We start from the raw sequence: 26,248 nt of genomic DNA on the forward strand, positions 1-26,248 counted from the left end.
TCTCTGCTGTCTTCTACCAGCTCAATTAGATGTTGGTTTCCTTTGCTAATTGAGCTGGGACTTTTCCCAGCCGCCCCAGGCGGACGCCAGCAGAGAAATCCCACACTGTAAACGCGGTCTGCCCACGCATGCGGTGGCTGCTGGAAGGAGGCCAGGGGACCGGGAGAGGGGCCAGCATGTGCTGGGCTGGTTCCCAGCTAAGTCCTCTGGTGTTCCTTGCTCGTCTTTAAAGAGAAACGGAGTGCACACCTACAGTACCAGCCCTTAGAGGCGGCGGCAGGGCTACAATGAGACCCATCTTAAAGTAAAAATCAGATGAACTTGGAGGACATTCTGCGAAGTGAAAGAGGATGGTGTGGGGGGGGGGGATACTATAGACTCCTAGGATATCGCTAGACATCAGGGAAAACAGATGAAACAGGGAAAGTAGAGCGAGTGTAGAGGCAGAGAATGCGAGAGGGCGGGGCTCTGCAGCAGGACACTAGCTGAGCATGCGCAGGGTCCAGGATTCCGTCCCACACTTGGAAGAGTTCTGGAGACTGGGAGTGGATGTGAGTGTAGGACCCACACACGGGGCCAGCCTAGTCTACACAGAGTTCCAGGTTAGCCAGGGACACAGTGAGGCACTGCTTTATTAAAAAATAAAAACCGGAGGCTGAGCATGGTGGTGCACGCCTTTTATCCCAGCACTTGGGAGGCAGCGGCAGGTGGATTTTAGTGAGCTCAGGGCTAGCCTGATCTACAGAGTGAGCTCCAGGACAACCAGAGCTACACAGAGAAACCCTGTTTCAAAACAAACAACAGCCGGGCGGTGGTGGCGCACGCCTTTAATCCCAGCACTTGGGAGGCAGAGGCAGGAGGATCTCTGTGAGTTCGAGACCAGCCTGGTCTACAAGAGCTAGTTCCAGGACAGGCTCCAAAACCACAGAGAAACCCTGTCTCGAAAAGAAAAAAAAGCAAAGCAAAACAAAACAAACAACAAACAAACAAAACCAACAAATCAGTTTGACACTGTACTCCACAGTATGAATGTATATCTTATATCTTTCAGTGTGTATATGGTGGTGTAGATGGAGCCCAGGGCCTTGTGTATGCTAGACAAAGGCTCTACTCTGAGCCCCGCCCCAGCCCCTCACTGGGGATCCTAGGCAGGGTCTCCACCCCGAGCCCACCCCAGCCCCTCACTGGGGGATTCTAGACAGGGTCTCCACCATTAAGCTATTCCTCAAGGACTATTAAATAGAATTTTTAAATGACACGAAGAACCCTGTTCTTGGTATCAGACAACAGATCCTACCATGCTTGAATCCTATAATTAACCTGAATTTAAGATCCAGCTGTCAGAGTCCCGGCATCTGTTCGTGGACACCAAAGCAGCTGGGCCTGGCAAGGATCCCTGACCACAAGCCAGCCAGAGGCTATCACACCTTCTTCCCAAAATAGGTTGGGAGGCTCTTTATTTCCATCCTGTCTGTCCAGTCAGAATATGAGATCCCCACGCCTTGGGGTGGAGGGCAGCAGGCGGCTCCCCTGTAATCCCCTCAGCTGCTCTGAGTCCAGCCGAGATCAGAGCCTCCACGGTTTATACACAGGTTCTGCCATCCTAGGTAAACTCCTAGGCAAATGAAAAAGCAGGAACAGGGAAAGGCTCCAGCTCGGTAAAGCACAAACCCACCTGGCTCCCATGCCTGGGGTGTGCTGCCAAGGGCCGAGGACCACATTTCAGCTCCTGTGAAAAGGCAGGATGAAGACGGGGGGGGGGGGGGGGGGGGGGGGGGGGGGGGGGGGCGGGGGCAGGACCACCAGGCCCCTTTGGGCAACTCCTGAAAGCGACAGTGCTAACTGGCAATGCTCCCTCCTCCTCCACACCTCCATACCTTCCCCCTCTGTCCTGCGTTTTTCCTTTCTTTTTGGTGTTACTCTGGTAATTCAGGCTGGCTTGGAAGTGGTCATCCTCCTGCCTCAGCTTCCTACATACTGTGAACCTTTCCAGTGTCTTGAAGAAGATGGACGTGCCTGACCCTGCATGGCAGGCTTCAGGTCTTCCTCCTGTCCCAGAGGCCCCAGTGTCCCTAAGAACAGACCCCACGGCATTCCTACATTTTGAGGTCGCTTGGTTCACTCACACATTTATTGTCTGATGACTCACACCGAGCTTTGATCGACACCAGGAGGGGGAAACCCAGGAGTTCCAGGCTCAGGTATGAGGAGATGCTTTCTCGCAAAAAGGCAACACGGGGTACTTCCAGAAGCCTAAGCCCAGCCGTGCCCCACTCTCACCTCTCCCAGACGTCCTGGTGACTTTGGCTATCACAACCCTTGCCCTGTCCAAGGCCCACTGTGCCCGAGCAGCAGCACAACACTGCACACAGAGCAGGTGTGGATCCATGTTTGTTGAATGACTGAATGAATGAACGATGCTGACTGGCATGAGGAACACCTGCTGTGTCCAGGGCCCAGTTATGAGTGTGCAAGGCTGTTAGCTCTTGGGCATTCTGCCCCGCATGAAGGTGGCTCCCTTCCTTTTGCCTGTGGTTAGCCCTGGATCTGTCTGCTCAGTGGAGTAACTTGTGAGACCTTCTGGGCCCAAACACAAACATCCTAGGCCTAACGTACAAAGCACATGGTGCCATCCTTCACGCAGGCTCCCTGGCCCAGGATGCTGCTTAGGAAACTTGACATTCTCTACCCTCTGGACACAGGAAGACCTGGGATCTCCACGCTACTGAGAGGAAGCAGGAGGCTCAGAGGAGGTAATTGCCCCGAGATGCCCAGAAGGAGTCACAGGGAGGTCCTGGCTGGAAAGAACGGGGCACCCCAGCATGTCCTTAAAACTTGGCTAACTGAGGCTCCATGTGGCTTTTGGTTACAAGATATATTTTGAAAGAACAAAGAAAGAAAACCAAGAGTCGACTGGCCAGGGCTTCCGTGGCTGGCACTGTGAAGATGGTGTGACCCCAAGGCTGTGATGTCATGAGGGGGTCTAGCAGAAAGCAGGGCTTCTCACTCCTACCCAACTCCTCTACCCTCGCATCTCAGCCCTGTGAGCAGCTAATGGCTCCAAACCGCGGAGAGGGAAGTAGAGGCTGGTGGAGGGGAGCTCTTGAGTTCTGTATGCCCCTAAGTTCTGAGGTTCTCTGAGTCCACACCCTTCTCCCCAACATCCCGTGGATGTCTGGGGCTGCTCCTTAATCCGCCTTCTTGGTCTTCTTCTTCCTGGAGCCTTCACTCAGCTCCTCCCTGGCCTTGGCAGGCAGACCTGCGTGCTGGGTGCCTAGGCCTCCACTATGTGGTGCTCCATGGTTGTCATGGTGATGGTCACTTCCCCAAGCTGCCCCAAACAACACCGGGCAGATGTAGCCCTCCAGGACATCAAATGGAGAACTGTGGGAGTGCGTGGCCGTCAGGAACACCTAAAGGGAGCCCAAGAAACACAAGGGAGGGGGCGGACAAAGGAGCAGTGAGGGGGAGTGGGCCTGCCCCAGCCCTCTGGCTTCTCACACCTCCAAGCTCGTGAGCCCCAACTTTCAGGGATGCTGCAACCAGTGGTCACCCTCCCAACACCTACACTTGGGTGCTAATTTTGTTGCTGGTGTTGAGTTAGGGTACCATGTAGCTCAGGCTAGCATCCTGTGCATTATACAGCCAAGTCTGAACATAAGAGACAGGCATTGCCTTCCCTCATGTGGGAACACAGGTGTCAATCATCTGAAGCTGGGAAGAGTCCCTCACAGTACCCCACCCCCAGACCCCCATGCCACCACACTCAAGAGCTCTGAGCATCATTCTCTCTCCCTCCTGTCTTCCCTCGCACCCTTCCATCCTCTCTCTTCAACCTCTTTCCCCATTTGCTTGTCTTTGCTTGCTTGCTTTTAGTTTGTGTTGTATTTTGAGGCAGGGTCTTATATAGCCCAGGCAGGTCCCAAATTTGCTGTGTAGCTGAACATGACCTTGAGTTCCTGATCCTGGGCCCTCCCTCTTCCCTGCCACAGGGTCCAGGGGGTTTGTTCTGATTTTTTGAGGCAGAATGTCACTAGGTAACCCTCGCTGGTCTGGAACCCACTATATAGCCCAGGCTGGCCTCAAACTCATGTTGATCCTCCTGCCCCTCCACAGCAGGACTCACTCCCTTTCCAGGGCTTCGGTCCTCTCCAGGGCTGGACCATCCCTAGGTAGGATCTTCTACGCTTGGGGAGCTAGGGGCAGCATTCTCGGCAGAAAGACAGGGAAGGCCCAAGTTCCTTCTGCTTCCGTCACAGTGGCTTTCAGCTTCCTGTCCCCGGGGTCTTTCATACAGGGGAGCAGCACCCCCACCCCACCTGCAAGGCCCATTCTCTTCCTCAACCCTCATCCCTCAACCTCCCGATGAAATTCTTGCGAGTGTCCCATCCCAGGGACTTACCTTACATGACACCATGAACATGGTGAAGACGAAGATGAGGCTGGCCTTGGACACGGGGAGCCAGCGCGTCTGCTGCAGGGTGAACAGAATGGCTCCGTACAGGCTGGCTTTGGTGGGGCTGGGGGTGTAAGACATGGGTCACTATGCTCCATTCTCAGTTCAGGCTTCACTAAAAGCCCAGCAGAGTCACAGCTGGCCAGGAGGCACTGGACCCGTCTTCCTGGCTGGTGGCTGGGGCCTGCTTACCAGGGAGCATTTTAGTTTATGTTGGGTTGGGGGGTTATGGTCTGAGCTCATGTATGAGACAGCTTGGGGGGGTGGCTCAGGCCCATTGAGGTTGGGGAATTTGGGGTTGAAGCTATGCTAGGGGGAAGAACTCAGCTAGTGAGGAATTCATGGGGTGGTGACATACAGTCAGGGAAACAGAAAAGGTCTGTGACCAAACCAGGGTGACAGCCATCTTAGCCTTTTCCCTATGATGACTCCTGACTTCCCAAGGTTGTAAAATAAAAGGATTCTCTCTCCTGGGTCTCCAAGGCTCTTATTATGAAGTTAGGGCCACTGTTTTTGACGGAAAGATCTGTACTCTCACCCAGAGCTGAGTTATTGCCCCTCCTCACCCATGGCCTTCCTCTGCTCCCACCCCAGCATCTCTGTCTCTCACCCATGTAAGCAACTTTAGGGAGCTGGTTTCTCCTTCCATCATGTAGGGTCTGGGGACTGAATTCAGTCATCAGGCTCGGCTGCAAGCTCCTTCACCCACTGAGCTGTCTCGCAGGCCTAGCACCCTATTTTTGAGGCAAAGTCTCTCACTCACCCAACCTGGAGTCTACCAATTTTGCTAGGTGGGCTGGCAGTGTCTCTGCATTCCCAGCTATAATCTGAATGAGAATGTACCCATTCTGGTCTCCAGTGGTGGAGTTGTTGGGGAGGTTGAGGAAGTGTAGCCTTGTTGAAGAAGTGCTGGGGCTAGCTTTGAGAGCTAAGGGCCTTAGCCACCTCAGTTTCTTGCTTGTGGTTCAAGATGTGAACCCTGAGCTCCCTGTACCTGCTGCCACGCCCCTGCTTGCTCAGGTCTCCCACCATGACAGACTCAGTCTTCTGGAACCTAAGCTCCAATGAATGACTTGGTCATGCTGTCTTGTGCCAGGAACTGTAGAACAGCTAAGACACCAGCCCGGGGTGACGGGTGTGCTGCTGCACCTGGCTTCTTACACCAGCACGGGGTGACGGGGTGCTGCTGCACCTGGCTTCTTACACCAGCACCGGGCAACAGGTGTGCTGCTGCACCTGGCTTCTTACACCAGCACGGGGTGACGGGTGTGCTGCTGCGCCTGGCTGTCTATAAATGTGAACCCTAGAGAAACCAATGCAAGTTCTTGAACCCAGAATCTTTCTCTTTTTTAAAGTCTTACTTATTTAATTTAATGCTTATGGGTATTTTGTCTGCATGCATGTCTGTGAACCGTATGTATGCAGGGTCTGTGGAGGCCAGAAGAGAGCATCTGATTCCCCATGAATGTGGTTATGGAAGCCTGTGAGATGCCATGTGGGTGCAGGGAATCAAACTCGGATCCCCTGGAAGAGCAGCCTGTGCTCTTAACTGCTGAGCCATGGCTCCAGCCCGTATTCACCAGCATCTCTTGACTGCAGATGTATAGATGGTGACAGACCCTGATAATGGGGAATCTTCTTTTATTTCAGGACAGGTTCTCACTGTGTAGTTCTGGCTGGCTGGAACTCATAGAGATCCTCCTGCCTCTGCCTCTCAAGTACTGGGATTAAAGGAGCACACCGCCATTCCTGGATTGGTAATGTTGAATCTTTCAGTTTGACAAAACCCAAAAATCAACTTGGAGCCCAATGGTGGTGGTGGTGCATGCCTTTAATCCTGCACTCAGGAGGCATCGAGGCAGGAGAATCTCTGAGCTCGAGGCCAGCCTGGCCTACAGAGCAAGTTTCAGGACAGCCAGGGCTACCCAGAGAAACCCTGTCTTGAAAAACAAAACAAAAACTAACCCAGAGGCAAATCTCTTGGCACGAGATTATCTAGATTAAGTCAGTTGGGGTAAAGACCCTGCAGAATGCGGGTGCCCCATTGGGGCACCATCTGGGACTGGACGTGAAGAAGCCAGCTGAGCACCTGAGCTAGGTGTGGAGAGTGTGACCTTGGTGGCTTATGGGGTTTGGGTGCAGGGGGGTCACATCTGCTCAGCAGGTGCTAGAAGCCAAGGTCACCATACAAAAGGCTAAGGAGGCAGATGTGACAGTCAAACCCCTGGACAGTGAGTAAAGGTCACATGTCGGGGAGAGGTGACCTGCAGACTGCCCTCCCCAGCACTAAACAACTGGAGGTTGGGGAGATGGCTCCATGCTGTAGTGAGCCTGGGCATACCAGGGACTTGGGGTTTGACTGAGAGACCCTGCCTCAGATATGGTGGGAAAGTAACTGATGATCCCAGAACAACCCAAGGTCTGCACATATACATGCACACACGTACTCATGTGCCCCCACACGTGCACACAACACAGACACACAGGAAAATGGAAAAAAAAACACATAAAGGAATAAAGAGAAGTAGAATGAGTCAGGCCCAACGCACTGGTCCTGCAAGGGTCATACATGCTATATGGCTCCACCCACCATTCCCTTGGCCCTCCACACCACACGGTCTGTCTGTCTGCCTGTCCAGTCTCCATCCCACTCCATTTCCTTCCCTCCACTCACGTTCTGCACCCTGCCCATGCACCTTTTCTAACCTGACAATTAGCAGTGATGCTAGGCTCTGGGTGGGGAGTCTTTTGTAGCCAGAAAACCCCTACTCGCTCTTCAAAACCCCAGTCAAATATCACCTCTGCAGAAAGTCTTCCTGTCCTTACCCCAGCAGTGTCTCCAGGGGAGGAGGGGCAGAGGCCACAGGGGGGTACTTACAAGGACATGTGCAGGATTTCATTGGTCTCCGGTTTCCAGACTCCTCGAAGCAGCTGTTCCAGGTTGGACAGGAGGGCAACACCAGAGCCTGTGGGCAGGGCACCACTGAACTAGCTTGCCACCGCACGCCCCGTTTCTCCTAGCCTCGGTTCCCAAGGACACAAAGGGCCTTCTCTTCATGAGGGGTCTCTGAGTCTGGGGAAGACCATCCCTGACAGCTGGGGAAATGAGGCTCACAGCAAAGCCTTGCCCAGGTTCGTACGGCACAGTCGGGGCAAACCAGCAAGAAGCAATTGGATGTGTCCCCAGCCACAAGGGACTGTCCTGACCTCCCTGTGCCCAGGCTGGCAGGACCCCTAGTCCTCCCTGGTTCATCATTACAAATGCTGGGATGACAGGAGCCCACCCTTACTCCCAGCTAACTGCTGTGATCTCACTTACTGAAAAAAAATAATAATTTATTTTTATGATTTTATTATTTATTTGTTAATTTTGTGTATGAGTATCAGCATGCCACAGCTGTAATGCAGAGGTCAGAGGACAACCATGAAGTGAGGTCTCTCGTTCCCCTCTGTGGGATCCAAGGCTTGAGTGTACCTTGTTTGGCAGGAATCACTGTTACCTACCGAGCCTTCCCGCCAGCCCCTACAGTTGTTTTATTACATTTATCTAATTATGGTGGTGCACACTTTCAGCCAGCTCTCGGGAGGCAGAGGCAGGAGAATCTCTGTGAGTTCAAGGCCAGCCTGGTCCACATAATGAGCTCCAAGCCAGCCAGGGCTACAAAGAGAGACTCTGTCTGAAAAAAAAGTTACATATTACTTATACTTTTTGGGGTAGTGGGGAGTGTGTCCACGTACATGAGCAAACCGTAACACACGTGTGGAGGTCAGAGGACTAGGACGACTCTCAGGAGCTGGTTCTATCCTTCCACTGTGTGGGTTCTGGGGATTAAGCACTCTTCCCCTAAGCCATCTTGCTGCCCCTATTATTATTAACTTCATTGTTACTGCACATGGTGTGTGTAGGCGCATGGGCCACGGAGCCCATGTGGTGAGTGAGCTGTGAACAACCTGTGGGAGTCAGTTCTTTCCTGCGTGGGTCCAGGAATCAAACAGGCCAACAGGCTTTTGCTGCAAGCTCTTTACCACTAAACCGTCTCCGTGGACTGTCCTCACTGGACCATCTCACTGGACCGCCTCACTGGACTGTCTCTCACTGGACCATCTCACTGGACCGCCTCACTGGACCATCTCACTGGACCACCTCACTGGACCACCTCACTGGACTGTCTCACGGGACCCCTGTGGGGATAGTTTATCTTCCTTGTCATAGTTCTGTTTACCTTTGACCCAGCCAGTGGCGATCATGATGAACCACCCGTGGTGGTAGTGGTGGTGTGCATGGTGGATGCCCACGGCAATCTTCCGAACCCTCACCACCTCCTTCATGGCCACGAAGATGAGTTTCACAGGCAGGAAGCAGACGCACTTGTAGAAGAGGTCCAAGGGACAGAAGAAAATCAAGTACCTTTGAGGACAGAAGACCTGGGGTCAGAAGGAAGGATAGCCCAGCAGGAGATCCTGGGAAGCATCTGGCTACTGGGGTCCTTGCTCCTTTAACCTCCCTCCTCCGTGGCCCCAGGCTCAGCCTTTCCAGGGCCTCCAGGTGCTTACCACACCGCAGAGGCCAGCAGGATGCTGGAGCTGTTGCTGAAGTAGTCAATGATGGGCTCCCCGAGGAGCAAGTCAGCCAGGATGTAACTCCCAAAACAGTGCAGCATGGCGCACAGCCAGGAGGCCACCGGGTGGCGCCGGGACAGCTCCACAGCTCCTGCAAGGCAGGAAGAGTGACTACAGGAGCATGACAACACCTGCAGGCAGGCTGCCCTTTTAACCCTCTGGGTGCTGGAGATTAAACCCAGGGCTTCCCCTGTGAAACCAGCTGCAAGCAGAGCGTGAGTTCTACCACCAAGGTAGGGAAGAGGCAGTGGCGATTAGCCAGTACTTACAGAGGAAGCCATCTGAAGTCTCAGATGGGGTGAGGCATTTATAGGAAAAACTCATTTAATCTCATCAGGGCCCACTGAGCTGGTAAAGGCACTTGCCACCAAACCTGATGAGCTGTGTTCCATCCCAGGACTGGCATGGGGGAGACCTGACTCGCCCCGCACACACAAGAAATAAAAGCAGCCTAGCATGGTGGTCCACGACTTAGGCAGATCTGTGAGTTCAAGGTCAGCCTGGTCTATAGAGTAAATTCTAGGGCAGCCAGGGCTACATAGAGAAACCCTGTCTCAAATAAGTAAACAAATGAGTAAATAAATAATAGCAATATTTGTAGATCTCCACAGTCTTTGTTAAAGGTCAGGGTCTATTCTTAAGTTAACATCATCCCCATCTCATAAAGCCACACCCTTGAGCCACCATTGGGTGTCCCTTGGTGTGACGGCTTATACTGGAGAGTCCCTCCTTTTCTGACCAGTTTCATTTGGTGGAGAAGGTGATCAGACCCCCAAGGGTCATGGACTGGGAAAGTGGTCTCCAAGGTGTTAGGATTAGAGGTGAGGATCCTTTAAGAATTGGGTGTAGGGTATGGAATTAGGTCTGGGATACCAAGGCTAGCTTGCTGGAGATACATCCTGGGAGAATGTGGTGGTTTCAGAGGCATAGCTGGGCTGGGGATCAGTGGGTAGCACGCTGGAGTCCTGGGTTCCACCCATAGCACCGTATAAAGTCAGTGTGGTTGATGCAGGCCTGTAATCCCAGCACACAGGAAGGGAAACAGGAGAATCTTAAGGTTTTTTTTGTTTGTTTGTTTTCGAGACAGAGTTTCTCTGTAGATTTGGAGCCTGTCCTGGAACTAGCTTTTGTAGACCAGGTTGGCCTCGAACTCACAGAGATCTGCCTGCTTCTGCCTCCTGAGTACTGGAATTAAAGGTGTGTGTGCCACCACTGCCTGGCAAGAATCTTAAATTTAAGGTCATCCCTCGCTACAGGGGACATTCTAGACTAGCCTGAGGTACATGAGACCCTGTCTCAAAGGGGGAAAAAAAAGCAACCTGGCCAGGGTGGCCCTGCTGGCCTCTGCCACCTCTGCCTTTCCCCTGAGTGTCTACTGCCCTGTGATTTCCCACAAGGCCAAACAGGGAGTCTCCCTTCTAAACTTTCAGGCTTCAAACTGAGCCAAGCCAACCTTCAGTGCCGGGGATGGAACCCAGGGCTTCCCACTGAGCCATAGCCTTAGCCCCTGAACCTCTTTTCTCTTTGTCAGCAAAGACATCTGTGTATTGTCATCACAGTGGAAATGAGCCAGCAAGACGGTCCTGTCTAGGCCAACCGCCTCCGAGTCTGATGAGTTCAATCCCCAGAACCCCACAGTAGAGAGAACCAACTTCCCCAGATGTCACCGAGCCTACACGTGCTCTCCACACACACTCACAAACACATACACATATATAATAAATAAATCATTTCAAACAAATAAAATCACTTCAAAACATAAATGCAACCTTTAAGAAACTCCACTCAGTGTGGACAAAACAAGGTTTACTAATGGCCGCAGAGAGCAACCAGGGCAGGTGAGCAGCTGTGCGACCGTGAGGACTGGAATGCAGATCCTTCGAACTCATGAGACCCAGAAGCTGGCAAGGAGGCTCAGCGGGGACAGCTCACCCACCAAGATGGATTATGGAATACATATGGTGGGAAGAATGAGCCAACTCCCGCACACACACGCACATGCATGTACTCAGGAACACACAGAAGCGTAACAAGCCTTGTCAAGTGCCCTGGTATATACTTATAATCTCAGCTCCTTGGGACCCAAAAAGAGGAGGGGAGGAGAGAGAGAGGAAAGGGGACAGAAGAGGAGGGAGAGGGGAGGGGAGGGGAAAGAACACCCCTTCCTGCATCTATTTAAAGTACAACTTCCCCTGAGAACTAATCCCAGAGCAGCTGGTGAGTCCACAGGGTCAAGGCTACCGAAGCCTTCCCTCCTGCCAAGCAGAAAAGACACTTGCATGTGCTTCTAAAAATAGCTGCCAGGGGCACTCTTATTCCAGGGTGTTTCTTGTGCCCTTTGGGACCATCCTAGAGACAGCTGAAGGGGAGGAGCTAACAGGCTTTGCTTCCTAAGCACCTCCTACGTAAAGTCTTGACCCCCTCACTCTGCTACTCAGGCCTATGTAGCCCTGAGCAAGTGTCTGCCACCAGCCTCCAGCCAGCCTGTCTCCTTGGTTGTCAAAAGGCAGAGGGATGAGCTCATATAGTCTTCAAGATATAATGGTTCAACTCATTATCTTTATTTATTTTGAAAAGATTTATTTTATGTGTATAAATGCTTGCATGTACATGTGTCTGTGGATCCTGTTAATAAGTACCTGTCGAGGCCTGAAGAGGGCGTAAGATTCCTTGGAGCTGGATCACAGGTGGTTGCGAGGGACCCCAGATCCTTTGCAAGAGCAGCCTGTACCCCTATCTGCTGAGCCATTGTTCCAGCCCTCTTTATTCATTTTGATATGGCATTTCACTCTAATACAGGCTAGCTGTTAATTTGCCATCCTCCTGCCTCAACCTCCCCACTGCTGAGATGTCAGGTTCAGTCACTTAGAACCTGGAGAAGCCTAGGCTCCCTGGCTCTATCAAAGATTGCCTACCAGGACAAAAAGAAATTGCTTAGCCCTTAGCAATTATGCCAGAGATATTCTGGGACCTAGCATGAGATTGAAATATCTGGGGGGTGGAAATTTCACACACCAGAAAAATCCACCCACTGTGAGCTCAAGGAATAGCCCAGCAGTAGCACCTCTGCCTAGAATCCCCCAGTGAGAGGCTAGGGGTGTGGCTCAGGGGTGGAGCCTTGCCTAGAATCCCCAGTGTCTCCTGGTCCTTAAGATTAGTGGTTGGGGAGGCCTGCGGGGATGTAAAAACTGCCCTCTTTATAGTTTTTTGGTGCTATTCCTTGCACAGACTTAGAACAGCATAGCTCAGGAGCCACAACCGAAGCCCCAAAGCTTTGTATTTTTCAGCTTAAAAAATAAACTTGTCTATTAATTGGTGCTGTAGCTCAGGGAGCAGAGGACTGGTCTAGCATGCCTGAAGTCCTGGATTCCATCGCCACCACACAAGAACCAGGCGTGGTGGCTGGAATCAAGATGATCATGAGTTTGAGGCCAGCCTGGGCTACATAGTGAGACCTAAAAGAACAATGAAGTCTGTTATTGTTGGGCATGTCTGTAGTCCCCGAACTTGGGAGATGCAGGCAGCAGAATCAAGAGTTCAAGGTCCTGTTTAGCTGTTGAGCAAATTTAGTCCAGCCTGGGCTACATAAAACCAGCTTAGACTTGTACCAAGGACACAGCTCGGTTGGTGAGGTGCTTTCCTAACAGGCACCCAGCCTTGGGTTCCGTCCGCTGCAGGATGGATGTGGTGGGGGAACACACAGCACAGCGGCTGGGGATGAGTTCTCACTTTAACAAGCAGCCCTGACTTATTTTAGTTCCTCCCTTCTAGAAACCATCCCCTTGAGTGGTATTTGGAACAAGCTCTCTTGGGCAGTTTTGGTTCGGTTCAGTGTCCTGCACTCTGAGTTTTCTTGCAAAAGAACTCTCTGGAAAGCCTGACCCAGAAAACACCAGTCCCCATGTTCTTCTAGAGCCTTCCAAGTGCATAGAACCACTTCTTACTGATTCCCCAGACACCCAAAATCCAGATCTCCATATCACTGAACTACATGTCTGTAGACAACAGGGCAATGGGGTCAATTTGCCAATGAGCCCAAGTCACAGACAGGCAAGGGGAAATGGAGGCATGGGGGCCAGTATGACTGTTGAGTTAGTGTAAGCAGACTGGTCCCACCTCAGAAGCCCTCACCTGTCCCTTTTGTTTCATGTGTATGTGTGTGTGTTGAGCATGTATGTTTGAATGAGGGGACGACACGATGCATATGCAGGGGCTTTGTGCACGTGCGTGTCTGCACACATGGAACCAGCTTGTCCTGAGGACCCGATCTCTGCCTCCTGAATACTTCACCATCTTTTTTATTTTATTGTTTGGTGGGCGGGGGAGGGGGCAGTGAAGACAGTATCTCTGGCTGTCCTGGAACTCACTGTGCACCCCAGCCTGGTCTAAAATCTAGAGATACACTTGCTTCTGCCTGAGTGCTAGAATTACAGGCATGTGCCACCATCTTTGGCTGAGAAAAAGCCTAGGCTGGCCTACACTAAGGTTCTTTGGGTCAGTCTTGTTTGCCGAAATAACAGGTATGTGCTGCCTGGCAGCTCATCAACCACCTTGATTTCCTAGGGAAAGGGTGAAAAGAGCAGTTCTTGTAGCCTAATCTGTTATTCTGGGAGTCACAGGAACCTGGGTATGAGTCTCAGTCCCTTGGGACTTGCGGGCTCACTACATATTAGTTTACTTTGACCCTCGACATCCTATTCCCCAAATATTGAAGGAGTTATTCCAGGCAGATATGCAGCAAACATGGGTGGGGATGGGCTTCAAATGCAGGCATGCAGGTATTCTGATTAAACCAGTCTGGGTTTTAGAGTCTGGGGATGGAATCCACGGTCTTCTGCACACTCAGCAAGAGCTCTACCAACAAGCCCCACCCCAGCCCCACACGGGGCGGGGGGGGGGGGGGGGGGGATTCTAGGCTGCAGCCCCACACGGGAGATTCTAGGCTGCAGCCCCACACAGGGGGGGTTCTAGGCTGCAGCCCCACACAGGGGGGTTTTAGGCTGTCCCTCTTGCTGAGTACACACAAATAAATGAAAATTAATCTTGCTAGGCTGTGGTGGCGCACGCCTTTAATCCCAGCACTTAAGAGGCAGAAGCAGGCGGATCTGTGAATTTGATGTCAGCCTGGACTACAGAGTGAGTTCCAGGACATCCAGGACTACACAGAGAAACCTTTTCTCAAAAATGAAAACAAAACACACACACACACACACACACACACACACACACACACACAGATATAGATATTTCCCCCCTGAGAGCCAGCAAGATGGTTTAGCAGGTAACACTTGCCACCAGGTCTCATGACCTGAGTTCAATCCCTGGGACCCATGTGGTCAAAGGGGAGACCTGAAACCTGCATTGCCCTTTGACCTACAAACATAATAAAAAAAATTAATACAATTTTATTTTGAGACAGGATCTGGCTAAGCTGTCCAGGCTGGCTTTGAACTTGCCACCTTTCTGCTTCTGCTTCTTGAGTGGTGGGATAATAGGTGGGCACTGCACTAGGTTGAGGCTGATTTTACAGTGTCTGGCCTCAAACTCAGAGATCCACCTGCCTCTGCCTCCCAAGTGCTGGCGTTAAAAGTGTGTACCACAAACCCTGGGTGGAAATGGACTTTTAAAAGACCCTAGAAATCTGCTGTGCAGGTAAGGTTGAGAAACTAATGAAGTTCTCAGGAATAAATCCCAAACCTTCTGGACCATTCTAACTCCTACCTACACTTGCGGCACAGATGGTTTACTGTGAAACCCCTGCGGAAATATTCAGACAAGAATGGGCATGGATCTCATCTAGAATTCGAGCACAGGGAAGGCTGAAGAAAGAGGATCGTTGAGTTTGAGTCCAGGCTGGGCTATGCAGTGAACTATGGAGTTTTTGGTGTTTTGTCTTGTTTTGTTTTTCTCAAGATAGGGTTTTCTATGTAGTCTTGATTGTCCTGGAACTCTCTCTGTAGATCAGGCTGGCCTTGAACTCCAGAGATCTTGAGATCCAACTGTCTCTGCTTCTCAAGTGCTGGAATTAAAGGCATGCAGCCCTAGTTTTGTTTTATTAAATAGGGGTTGGCAAGAGGGCTCAGAGGTAACAGCCCTTGCTACCCAGTGACCACCTGAGTGTGATCCCCAGAACCCATGTAAAAGTGTCAGACGAGAGCTGATTCCACAAAACTGTCGTCTGACCCCTCCATGACCTCTGTGGCACATATGTATACACACATGCTTAATAATGATGATGATGATAACTGAAAAGATTTTAAAATACAAATAAAGGGGGCAGTGAATGGCACTTTGGGCAAGGATACTCGCTGCCAAGCCTTGGGCTCACGCCCATATCCACACTGAAAGAAGGATAGCTGCGCCACGTTGTCCTCTGCCCTCTGCATGCACATCCCGGCACATCCCGGCACACTCACCCCAATACACACACAATAAAAACACAAAAAGCGTTGAAAATAACAATGCTGAATTCCCCCCCCCCCATTTTCAGCACACTTTTTACTATGCCCATTCCGGGGACTCCTGTCTCCTGTTGGACCTTGGGGCATGCTGGGTTCAGCAGAAGCCACCAGGAATTATTCCCCTGATGGGAAACCCAGTTTCTCCAAACGAAAGCACAAGTGAGAACTTTGCCTTGCAAAGCCAAGGTTCCCCAGAGCAGCTTTTGGAGAGACAGACTCTTGTTTGTGCAAAGGGAAGAAAAACACAAGCCGGATGCCTCACAAGCCGCCAGCCCCTTTGCATAAGAGCATGTATTTATGCTTGTACGGACACTTGTACAAATTCATCCAAGAAAGCACTGGAGAACAATGCATGTGAAGCTAACAGGAACACCTTTTTAAGTTTTTTCCCCCTTCCATTTTGTGGGCCATCTTGAAGGTCCCCATATTTAAGTAAACATTGCAGGCTATTTTTGTCACCTCAGAAAGAACTGATTTACATATCCGCCCTCAAAGGGTCCTATACTTTCTTGAAAGGAAATTACCCTGTCCCTCAAACTTGCAGGTTCCGTAAAATAACTAAAGCTATGGGAGCTGAACATGACACAATTGCTTCTGCTGAACTTGTGTAAAAATAGAACACTCCAGGGAGGCGCTGTCTGTTTATTTATTTTTGAGACGGTCTGTAGTCAAATTGGCCAAGAACGCGCCATGCAGCCCTGGCTGTCCTGGAGCTAGCTTTGGTATTCCGTGCCTCTATGTCCTGAGTTCTGGCATTACCAGAGTGAGCTACATTTGCCCTCATTAAACAGAGTGGGTGGAGGAGGGGTGGGAGAGAGGAGCTAGCTCTGCTGCCAAAGGAACCCATCCACAAGTCTGACCACCAGAGTTCCATCGGGAGGCCCACGTGATGACCGAAGAAAAACAACTTCTGCAAATTGTCCTCTGACCTCCACACATGTCCAAAACACACAAATAAATAAAAGTAATTAATTGGTTTTTTAAATAAAAGAAGTAGGGTCTATCCTCCCGTGATTCTTGAGAGCAGCCTGACCTAAAGTTGCCCTATCCTGGAACGGCTTCAGCTCCCTAAATGGGAAGAATCCCAGGCCAGAGCTGGCCCAACGGACAAACGGGAAGGGAGGAGAAGAGGATGCCAAGAGATGCGGTACAGAGGGGACACCGGTGTCACTTTCCCCGAACTTGATCGCAGCCCCCAGCATGGCCAGTCCTTATATAGTCACTCGGCAGTCATTCCAAGGGTGTGAAGGGAGGTCATGGCAGCTGACGTCCAGAACATCTGACCTCGCCCGGGCAAAGCCAACTCTTGCTTGCAACCTTCGCCACCATCAATGCCCCTTGCTCAAGTTCAAGTTCACGAAGCCTTGTCTAACCCGACTCCTAGCCTTTTTTCCAACCCCAACCCCAACCCCACCCAAACCCCATAGCACCTGTCCTCCCTACAGTAAGCAAGCGCTCGCCTCTCCTTCCGTCCTACCCATCTGCAGCCCGCTTTGCACAGCTCCTCCATCCCCGGGGTTACCTCCTCCACCTGCGCGCGCGTGGGAGCACCTCTGCCTCCTTCCCTATCCAGGATCAGTTCTGCCTCCTCAGCGCCTCCATCAAGAGATGGACAACCTCTCTCCTGGAGCCCCTACTCACCTGGCTCATACTTCAGGTAAATGATGGAGACGATGAAGTAACTAAGGTCGAAGACCGGGAAGAGCGGCACCCGTGAGAAGCTGAGCGCTAGCTCTCCCAGGCTCAGCGCTGATATCAGGTCCATGGCGTTGGCGGGTACCTCTCCGGCCCCGGGCCCGGTACGTCCCGCCGCCCGCCGCCCGGGCGACTGCGCCCCCGCCACTGAGCCCGCCGCGCTGCCAGGCACCGCCCCCGGCCCGGCCCCCGGGAGAGGAGGGGCGATGAGGCTGCCTGCGCCACCCAGCGCAAGGCGCAGGCTCGGTTCTGCGCAGCCAAGGGGTCTGTCCCCTGCATCCAGCCCACTCGAGCGGGACTCCGGTCCTTGTGCAGCTGTTAGGACCCTGTCTCTCCTCCGTGGAACTAGCCTAATCCCGATCCCTGTTATCCCCAAGATGCCCATCGATCAGATCCCCGCCTCGGAGGACCTCAGCCAAGAATTTCATGTTTTATTCTTGAAGAGCCCGTCTCTTCACGTGGATGTGCAAGTCAGGACCCCGCCTCCCACAAGGCGCCTTCAACCCAAACCCTCATGTCCTATTTAGTTTGTTCAGTGAGAATCTTGTCTCAAGAGGCTCCACAGAACTCCTCTGTGGACTCCAGCCCAGACCCTGGTGTCCCATAGGGTACACTGAGGTAGGGACCCATTAGGTCCCATAGGTCAGAACCTCCACCCATCCTGTTCTGTAAGGTCTGTCCGATCAGGACCGTCATTGCCCACGGCCCTGGGAACAGCCCAGGCACGGGGAACACCCTGACCCGCAACTGTGTGCACTCTGAGCCGGCGTGCAGCCAAGGAGCCCACAAAGCCCGCACTCCGTCTCCGGGGTGGCTCAGGGATCAAGGGCACAATTTCCTTGTACACGCGGAGCGGCAGCCAAGGGGACTCCACAGCACGCAACATGGAGCGTGCGTGCGCACCTCAAACTCCGCCCCATGGGTGATGTCACGCTCCATCCGGAACCCAGTTAGTGTTGATTCGGTATTGGTCGCCTCGTGTGACTCTTCCCGCCCCTCCCCACGGCTTCCGTTTCCGGTTCGGGCGCCCTCCTCGGCTGTAAGGATGATCGGAGACATCCTGCTGTTTGGGTAATAAGAGTGAGGGTGTCGGAGGCTGGAGAGTGGCAGCCGGACGGGGCGGGGGCGGCCTTAGTGACCGTAACTATCCCTCCACAGGACGCTGCTGATGAACGCCGGGGCTGTTCTCAACTTTAAACTGTGAGTAGGCCGCCCTGGGCGGCGTCCCCACGCCCAGGCCCCGCCCACGCCCTAGGTCACGGCTAGTCCCGCCCCGAGCGTGGTCCACGCCCCTCCAGTTCTCCTCTAGCCACGCCTCCGTGCTGCCTACCAAGGCCTTGACTGTTTAAATCTGTTGTCTCTTGGCCGGGAGGTGCTCAGCGGGTAAAGGCGCTTGGTGCCAAGCCTGAGTGCCTAAGTTCGATTCCCGGAGCCTGCATGGTAGAAGCTGAGACCCGACTCCTGTGGGTTGTCCTTTGACCTCCACACAAATGCTGTATAGCATGTCACACTCATTCCTCTCAGTCACAAATTAGTATTAAAGAAAAGATCTGCACCCTCTGTTCCTGGGTTCTGCTTGCACCTCCAAAGAGCCTCATGCTCATGACTCAAAAATGTCTTTCACCGGCGTTTGGGGCCACTGTGATCCCCCTGTGATCCCAGCTGTGATGGCTAGGCTGGTGAATAGTGTCCCTGAGAGAGGTGTCGCTTCAGGTCACACAGCGAGTCGGAGGTAGGTTCTGGCCTTCTGCGCTGGGTGACAGGGTCAGGAGACCCAGAGGTGTTTATGTTCCCATAGGAAAAAGAAGGACACACAAGGCTTCGGGGAGGAGTCGAGGGAACCCAGCACAGGTAAGCATGTTTCCTGCTTATCTACACGGTCGGATTGCTGGCCCTGTTCTCCCTCATTTTCTTCCTTCTACTGTTGAGACACTTGTGGAGCTGCATGTAGCCTCCTAGGTGTTGGACTGGCAGGGGTGCCGTGCCTTGCTCATCACCTTTATTGTGTGCCCACCACATCCCAGCCAGAGGATGTCACAGGGTGACAGGAGGGTGGCAGAGGCCCTTTGAGTGACCAGTCATGGTGGAACAAAGCCTGAGGCTGGAAGGAGCAGGAGGCAAGAGTCAGGATTGGAAACAGGGTTTTTCTTTGTTTTTTTCTACCTTTTTTGGAGGCACGGTCTCTTGTATCCTGGGCTGGTGTTGGTTTTGTAGCCTGAAATAGCTCAAGCTCCTGGTTCTCCTGTCTCTACTTCCTGAGTGCTGGGGTTGCAGGGCCCTGTCACCGCTCCTGGATTATCGGGTGCTGGGGAAGCCCCTTTATCTACCGACCCACCCACCTACCCTCCCACCCGTCCACCTTCCCACCTACCCCTCCACCTACCCTCTCTGCCACTCACCTACCCACCCATCCACCTTCCCACCCATCCCCTTCCTCTCCACCCACCCACCCACCTGCTCATCTGTCTATCCTGCCACCCTCCCATCCATCTGTCTACCCTCCCAGAAATGGTCAGACTGTGGGCCATCTGGAGCCTCTGCCTTCTCCCGCGTGCGGTCGCAGTGGCCTCCTCCAGCCTTGCTCCTCCTGCCCTCCCCTGTCCTGCACCCATGCCCTGTGTGTGAGGGAGTGCTCATGATGTCATGCAGAGGACAGCTGCAGAAGTCCATTCTCTCTTTCTGTCATGTGGGTCCCAGGCATCAAACTCAGGTCACTCTGTGGGGGACGGGACTGACCTCAGGTTCCAGCTTTGGTGGCACGTCCCTTTACCCACTAAGCTGTCTCACCCGTGTGGCTGCATTTTTATGAGCACATGAGCCAGGCCCTGGCTATCATCCTAGCCATCCATTCATATAGGAGGTTGTGTGCACAGGCTGACAGTACGGGATTGGCCAGAGCACCCTCACAGAAGGGCGGGGCCACGCGTGTGCAGCAGTCAGCCCTTGCAGCTCCTCGGGTGGGTCCCCTCTGCAGATGTGCACTTGCAGTCACTTCTCCTGTGCCTCTTTCCCTCAATACCTGAGCCTTCTCATTGGCTGCCTAAGAGGCTGACAGACGTATGTCCCAGTTGTCCTGGAGCGTTTCTGGGCAGGTATACATGTCTTGTTTTCCCTGTGTATCTGAACTGAGGAACCAGGGACTGGCCCAGTCTCCCGTCCTGTTTGTGAGGAGCAGTCTTAAGTTTTTCTTGTTTTATGAGAAATGCGAGCACACGCACGCACGCGTGCGCGCACACACACACCTGTGCTGTAGCTGAGCCACCCCGCCAGCCTGGTACAAGGGTTTGGGCTTTGCTCACGGGTGCTTTCTAAACATCTCTCCTAGTGTCTGTCCCTGTCGCAGTGGTGCGGTAGCAGACGACACTGGAGACGGACAAATGGTGCTGCTGGCTGCTAAGCGGGTACCATGGGAACCCGCACGCAGTGAGAAGAGCAGGACAAGGGTGGCAGGTGGCTGCCAACGGTTCCAACCTTGTTTGCCAGGTGTTCACAGACAGCCCTTGCCTGCAGGTGCTGCCCTGGGATCACCCCATAGACCACCTAATCAGCAGTTATTTTGATTCTGGAGAAACGAAGATGGTTGACTTCAGACCTGGAAGAAGTTTCTAGAAAGTCAGTCTCTAGGCTCACTTTGTTGTTTTGATTTTTTTGAGGCAAGAGCTCATTATAGCCCAGGATGTTCAAACTTGGCAAACCTGGTGAGGGCTAGAGTTACAGACAGGTGCCACTGTGCCCGAGTGTCATTTTTGTGTCTCACATAATATGTTTTTTCTATTTTTCCCCCACTTGAGATGTGAAATTATTGCCGGGTCATAAAAACAGTGAGTTGGGTATGTTGGCACACACCTGTCCTCCCAGCGCTTGAGAAAGATCAGGACCTCAAGCTCATCCTCAGCTACATAGTGAGTTCAAGGCTAGCCTGGGCTACGTGGTACTCTGTCTCCAAAAAACAAAACAAAGCAAAACAAGACAAAACTCAGCTAAAAATCAGGACAGGTGATGGGCCTCTGAGGTCTTACTTGGTGGGGGGCTAAGCAGGCAGTGTGGAGGCAGTTCAGACTCCGAGCCAGCCTCAGCCCTGGAGAGACATAGTCTCAAAGCCTAACCTGCAGAGGCTACTGAGATGGTCCAGCCAGCAAAGGCAGTTGCCACCAATCCTGATGGTGTGAGTTCAATCCCCAGGTTTCTCACTGTAGGAGAGAATTGACCCCTAGTCTGCCCTCTGACTTGAACATGCCTTACTATGTTTAAAAAAAAAAAAAAAAAAAGTAAAACAAAAAAAAAAAAAGTCAACATTTTAGCTGGTGGTGGCACACGCCTTTAGTCCCAGCACTCAGGAGGCAGAAGCAGGCGGATCTCAGTGAGTTAAGATGAGCCCAGTCTACAGAGGGAGTTTCAGGACCACTCGTACTACACTGAGAAACCCTGTCTTGAAAAATCTAAATATTAAATGAATGAAAAGTCAACATTTTAAAAAATCAACAAAACAACCAAGTAGGCAAACGAGTGGTGGCAGGTGCTGGGTTTATGCTGTGCTGTGGACCCAGAGCTGGCAAATTCTCAGTCTAGCAAACCTGGACCTGATAACTAGAGCCCACGTCCCAGGACAGACTCTTATTAGACAGACTTAAGTCATGTGCCTTTTCTAGCACCAGTCCGAGTCTTTGGGGATTTGTGATCCCCAGTGATTGTTCAGGAACTGCCAGTGTTTGGGTAGCAGTGAGCAGGGTGATGGCCTTCTGAACCATGCTTTCTGGCTTTACAGGAGACAACATCCGGGAGTTCTTACTGAGCCTGCGGTACTTCCGGATCTTCATCGCCCTGTGGAATGTGTTCATGATGCTCTGCATGATTGTGTGAGTCCCGCCCTGCTTGGTGCTCGTCGGCTCTCTTCCCATCATGTGGGTCTCGGGAATCCATCTCAGGTTGTCAGACTTGGCAGCAGGCGCCCACTGATGTGTGTTGCCAACCCCTGAGTGACTTGTGAGGGTGCTGGGTCTCTGCCAGGCTGCTTGTAACAAGGTTGGAGTGTGGGCTCCAGGTCCCACCTGTCCATGTTTGTCCCATTCCTGCTGCTTGTGTTAACCTATACTGGTGGTGGCTCCCATGTCCAGCAGGCTGTGGACTCCTTTCTCAAAGGCCTTGGTAGAAGCCAGCAGGAACGGTCACAATTGGCTTCTGTTTTATGGCCACTCTCTTAGATGTTTTTTTAAGACAGAATCTCACTGTGTAGACCTGGCTGGCCCGGAACTTGCTCTGTAGACCAGGCTGGCCTGGAACTCACAGATATCCACCTGGCTTCTGCTTCCTAAGTGCTAGGATTAAAGGAGTATACCATCATGCCTGGCATGATTTCAACTAATTTTGGGGGATGGAGTCTGACTGTGTAAGCCAGGCTGCCCTCAAACTTAGGATAGCTCTGCCACAGACTTGTGGGTCCTAGGACCCTGAGTGATTTTTGTGGATAGTGCGGTAGGAATCTGAACCGGCCCCGGCAGACAGGCCCCAGTGTGAAATGGGAGTGTGGGAGGTGACAGTGCACGTGTGCAGGCCAGAGGGGAGCTTACAGGAGTCGGTTCTCGCCTTCCACCATGTTGTTCTGTGGCTCGGGTTTGACAGTAATGATGAGACCTCCCGAAATGATTTTAGGTGATGATCATGGAATGAACCCCCAACAGTGTGCTCGAGATAGTGCCTTGCCATGTAGCCCAGGCTGGTCTTGAGTGTGTATCCTGCTTCCCTTCCTCATGGCCGTTCTCCTCCCTGACTTTTCCAGACTGTTCGGCTCCTGAGAACCCAGACAGAGCTCACTGGCTGTCTAGGCTCCGTTTCTGTTTCTGATGATTTCAAGAATGTGTTTCTCACCGGAAAACCAGGGACTTTCCCAGAAGGCTCAAGTTCATCTGGGTGGAGAAGGCCCACTTCCCAGCCACCTGACCCTCATCAGCCATGGTTCCAGCTCTGCTCTGGGATTTCAGGACAAAGTCATGCTCCCGTAGGAGAAAGACACACCTAATCTTTCATTTGTCCTGGCATCCCACCTCTCCCAGCATCTCAGAAGCCTGTCCTGGCTGCTGGGTTGACTTGTTAGGGGTTGCTTTGGTTTGATTTGTACGGATTGTTATTAATCAGTGGGATCATGAACTGGGGGCAGGGCTGGCTGTGACAGGGAGCAGCTGCTTTTGCACTGCAGGGCCATGCTGGGGCCAGCGAAGTCTTGCTTCCAAATGCTCCCCCCAACCCCATGACAGGGTCCACCTGGGGCAGCTGAAGTCACCCCAGGACTTGAAAGAGTCAGTCCTGCCCCAAGGACACCAGCGTCCTCTTTAGGCCCTAAGCTGATAGCCTGTAGGGCCTGGGTGACATGTTTGGCTTCTCTGGAAGAATTGCTGGTGGTGACAAGTGAGACACCTTGCTGTACTTTCAAGCTGATTGTTAATAAAGTGACTTTGGGGCCACCTCTCCATCACTGCTTGGTGGCCATGACATTATTGCTTGTGATATTGGCAGTATACTCCGAAGGCTCATGTTTCCGAGTCTGTTTGAGTGAGGTGAGCTCAATGCTGAAATGCAGGAGATCCAGAGGTCGCCATGCCATCGGTGCTGAGATGAGGGACCAGCTGAGAGGCTAAGAGGAGGTATTTGAGGGCAGCCGCAGCTGGCTCGCTAGGGGAGTTTTCATTTTGGTTTGTTTTTGTTGATTTTTTTTTTATTTGGTTTGTTTTTGGAGGCAAGGCTTCTCTATGTAGCCCTGAGTGTCCCTGAACTCTGTAGACCAGGCTGGCCTCAGACTTACAGATATCTACCTGCCTCTGACTCCCAAGTGCTGTGATTAAAGGCATGTGCCACCACAGCACTGATGTTTTTGTCTTCTATATATTGTTGTTTTATGTGTATAGGTATTTTGCCTGCACACATGTCTGCACCATGTGCATGCTGTGGACTTAGAGCCAAATGTGAGCTGACATGTGGGTGCTGGGTCTTTTGAGAGTGACCAGTGCTCTTAACCACTGAGCCCTCTCTCTAGCCCCTCTTTTTGGTTGTTTTTAGACAGGGCCTCAAGTACCCTAGGCTAGTTCAGGCTCCCTTGAGTGCTGAGATGAGATCCCAATTGTGTACCACCACATCAGGTTTTTTGTTTTGTTTTTGTCTTTGAGACTGTCTTGATGCTGTCTGTGCTGGTTTAGAACCTTTAATCCCCTTGCCTCAACCCATTTTAAGCTAGGATCACGTGTGTGCATCACTGAACCGAGCCATAATAGTGTTTTACAGCAGGATGCTCCAGCGAGTGAAAGAGTCTGATGATGTCACTGAACCAGGTCAGACTGAAGCTCAGGGTTGCCCAGCTGCTGCAAGCATTGCCATCCACTGCGTCCTTTCCACTAGCATGCCTGACCTCTTCACTCTCTTATCAGAACAAAGACTCATGTCGCTGCTGGCTGATCCCCCAGCCTTGTATAGCCTGGATGCCTTTCTGCCTTCCTCTGCTTAGGACCATGGTTTGGGGAGACGAGGCTTCCCTTCATTCTGGAGATAAATTGTGCTGTCACGGGGTTTGCGTTCCGTTGTATTTTCTTCTAGAGAACTATTATCTCGTTAAGTTCGGATAAGTATTTCTGGACACTGTTCATGTGGAAAATCTATCTGGTTGTTTTTTTTTTTTTTTTTTCTTTTTTTTGATGCTGGGCCAGAGTCCCTCCTGGCCATGTCCTCAGCCCCATAGAAGTGTCTATTTAGAAAGTTGTTTAGAAACTTCTTGGGCTGGAGATGTGGTTCAGGTAGAGTAACAGCCTAGATTCCCCAGTAACGGGCTGAGGGCGTGGCTGGGGGGCTGTCCAGACTGAGATATGGGAGGTTCTGGAAGCTGTGATTCTACTGCACTATTGAGCAACTGCTGCTTCTTTCCCCTGCTGTCACCAGACCTGTGTGACCTGAAGTGACAACCCCACTCTGAAGCTCACACCTGTTACCTGGTTTAGCACTGAGATACGGAGTTTCTTTGTTAGGTTCTTGTAGTGAGGAGGCGAGCAGGCCTGCTTTTCGTCCTGCCCGGCTCCCGCATGGCTAGCTTTACACCTGAAATAACAACACACAAACTGTATTCTTTTAAACACTGCTTGGCCCATTAGCTCTAGCCTCTTACTGGCTAACTCTCACATCTTGATTAACTCATTTCTATTCATGTGTGTAGCACCATGAGGTGGTGGCTTACTGGGAAGATTCTAACCTGCCTCCATCTTGGAGAGGAGAGCTATGGCGTCTGCCTCACTACCTTCTTCCTCCCAACATTATGTTCTGTCTTCCCCACCTTCTATGTTCTGACCTATCAGGCCAAGCAGTTTTCTTTATTAATTAACCAATGAAACAACAGATAGATAGAAGACCCTCCTACATCAGGTTCTGAGCTGCAAAAGTGCTGTCTCCTCTCTCCCATTGCCCAGCACAACCTGAATGATAAACCTTCTTTTTATCCCTTCCTTACAACACTGACAAGCAGGACATATGTCTGCAGGTGGCTTTGTCAACTGCCTTGACAAACGTGCGGCCTGTCTACTCCTACCCTTGGAAGTATGCCACCAACGGAGAACTGTGGAATTGCATGCATCACCTAGGACCCAGGGGCAGCCCTGTGACCTGAGGCTCTTCAGATGAGAGGTGCCTTAGGTCACTGAGCAGCTCAGAAGGGCCATGCCCCAGGCTGGCAGCAGTGTCCACTCTTTAGGGCTTTTGGGGTTCTATGGGCTTCATGGTAAGCAAGACCCATCTTGGAGGGTACAACAGTCCCCAAGACAGTACCAAGAGCAAGAGCTTGTGGAAGAGGCCATGGTGTGCCAGGAATGCAGTCCAGGGCCTCTCATCAGGGCATAGCTATCCTGCAGCAGCTGTGGCCAGTCAAGGGCTGCATCATTTTCATCTGGACTCTGGTGAGAGCTAAATTTCACTGTCCCAACATGGCCTGAGTGGAAGGAATGGCGTCACCATGTACTGTCCCTGCTTCTGGAGGGCTCCTGGTCGA

General features: G+C 52.1%; 2 protein-coding genes across 2 annotated transcripts; one reads left to right on the plus strand and one right to left on the minus strand.

Moving 5' to 3' along the window:
* Nucleotides 1-614: 614 nt before the first annotated feature.
* Tmem38a (transmembrane protein 38A) lies at nucleotides 615-17,415 on the minus strand. The gene is made up of 6 exons (XM_050128432.1): nucleotides 17,179-17,415; nucleotides 9,011-9,167; nucleotides 8,680-8,864; nucleotides 7,335-7,422; nucleotides 4,403-4,520; nucleotides 615-3,413 (listed from the first exon to the last, which is right to left on the minus strand). The coding sequence occupies exons 1-6, from the start codon at nucleotides 17,300-17,302 to the stop codon at nucleotides 3,189-3,191; spliced, it is 897 nt and encodes a 298-aa protein (XP_049984389.1). The 5' UTR covers nucleotides 17,303-17,415; the 3' UTR covers nucleotides 615-3,188.
* A 798-nt stretch (nucleotides 17,416-18,213) lies between these two features.
* On the plus strand, nucleotides 18,214-23,701 carry Smim7 (small integral membrane protein 7). Its single transcript, XM_050128433.1, has 5 exons — nucleotides 18,214-18,303; nucleotides 18,391-18,432; nucleotides 19,031-19,083; nucleotides 21,998-22,088; nucleotides 23,009-23,701. The coding sequence occupies exons 1-5, from the start codon at nucleotides 18,278-18,280 to the stop codon at nucleotides 23,022-23,024; spliced, it is 228 nt and encodes a 75-aa protein (XP_049984390.1). The 5' UTR covers nucleotides 18,214-18,277; the 3' UTR covers nucleotides 23,025-23,701.
* Nucleotides 23,702-26,248: the final 2,547 nt, after the last annotated feature.

The sequence above is a fragment of the Alexandromys fortis genome, unplaced genomic scaffold, assembly GCF_014885135.2.
Source record: "Alexandromys fortis isolate MF-2015 unplaced genomic scaffold, M_Fortis_MF-2015_v1.1 scaffold_296, whole genome shotgun sequence".
NCBI classification, from domain to species: domain Eukaryota; kingdom Metazoa; phylum Chordata; class Mammalia; order Rodentia; family Cricetidae; genus Alexandromys; species Alexandromys fortis.

Excerpts from the sequence above, each read along its gene's own strand:
- Tmem38a (XM_050128432.1), bottom strand. The coding sequence starts at position 17,302 with ATGGACCTGATATCAGCGCTGAGCCTGGGAGAGCTAGCGCTCAGCTTC. Across the intron at positions 7,423-8,679 it reads CGCCACTGGCTGGGTCAAAG|GCTCTGGTGTTGCCCTCCTG; the intron begins GTAAACAGAACT and ends CCCTGCCCACAG. Across the intron at positions 3,414-4,402 it reads TGTTCATGGTGTCATGTAAG|GTGTTCCTGACGGCCACGCA; the intron begins GTAAGTCCCTGG and ends GGCTCCCTTTAG.
- Smim7 (XM_050128433.1), top strand. The coding sequence starts at position 18,278 with ATGATCGGAGACATCCTGCTGTTTGG. Across the intron at positions 18,433-19,030 it reads GCTGTTCTCAACTTTAAACT|GAAAAAGAAGGACACACAAG; the intron begins GTGAGTAGGCCG and ends ATGTTCCCATAG. Across the intron at positions 19,084-21,997 it reads GTCGAGGGAACCCAGCACAG|GAGACAACATCCGGGAGTTC; the intron begins GTAAGCATGTTT and ends CTGGCTTTACAG.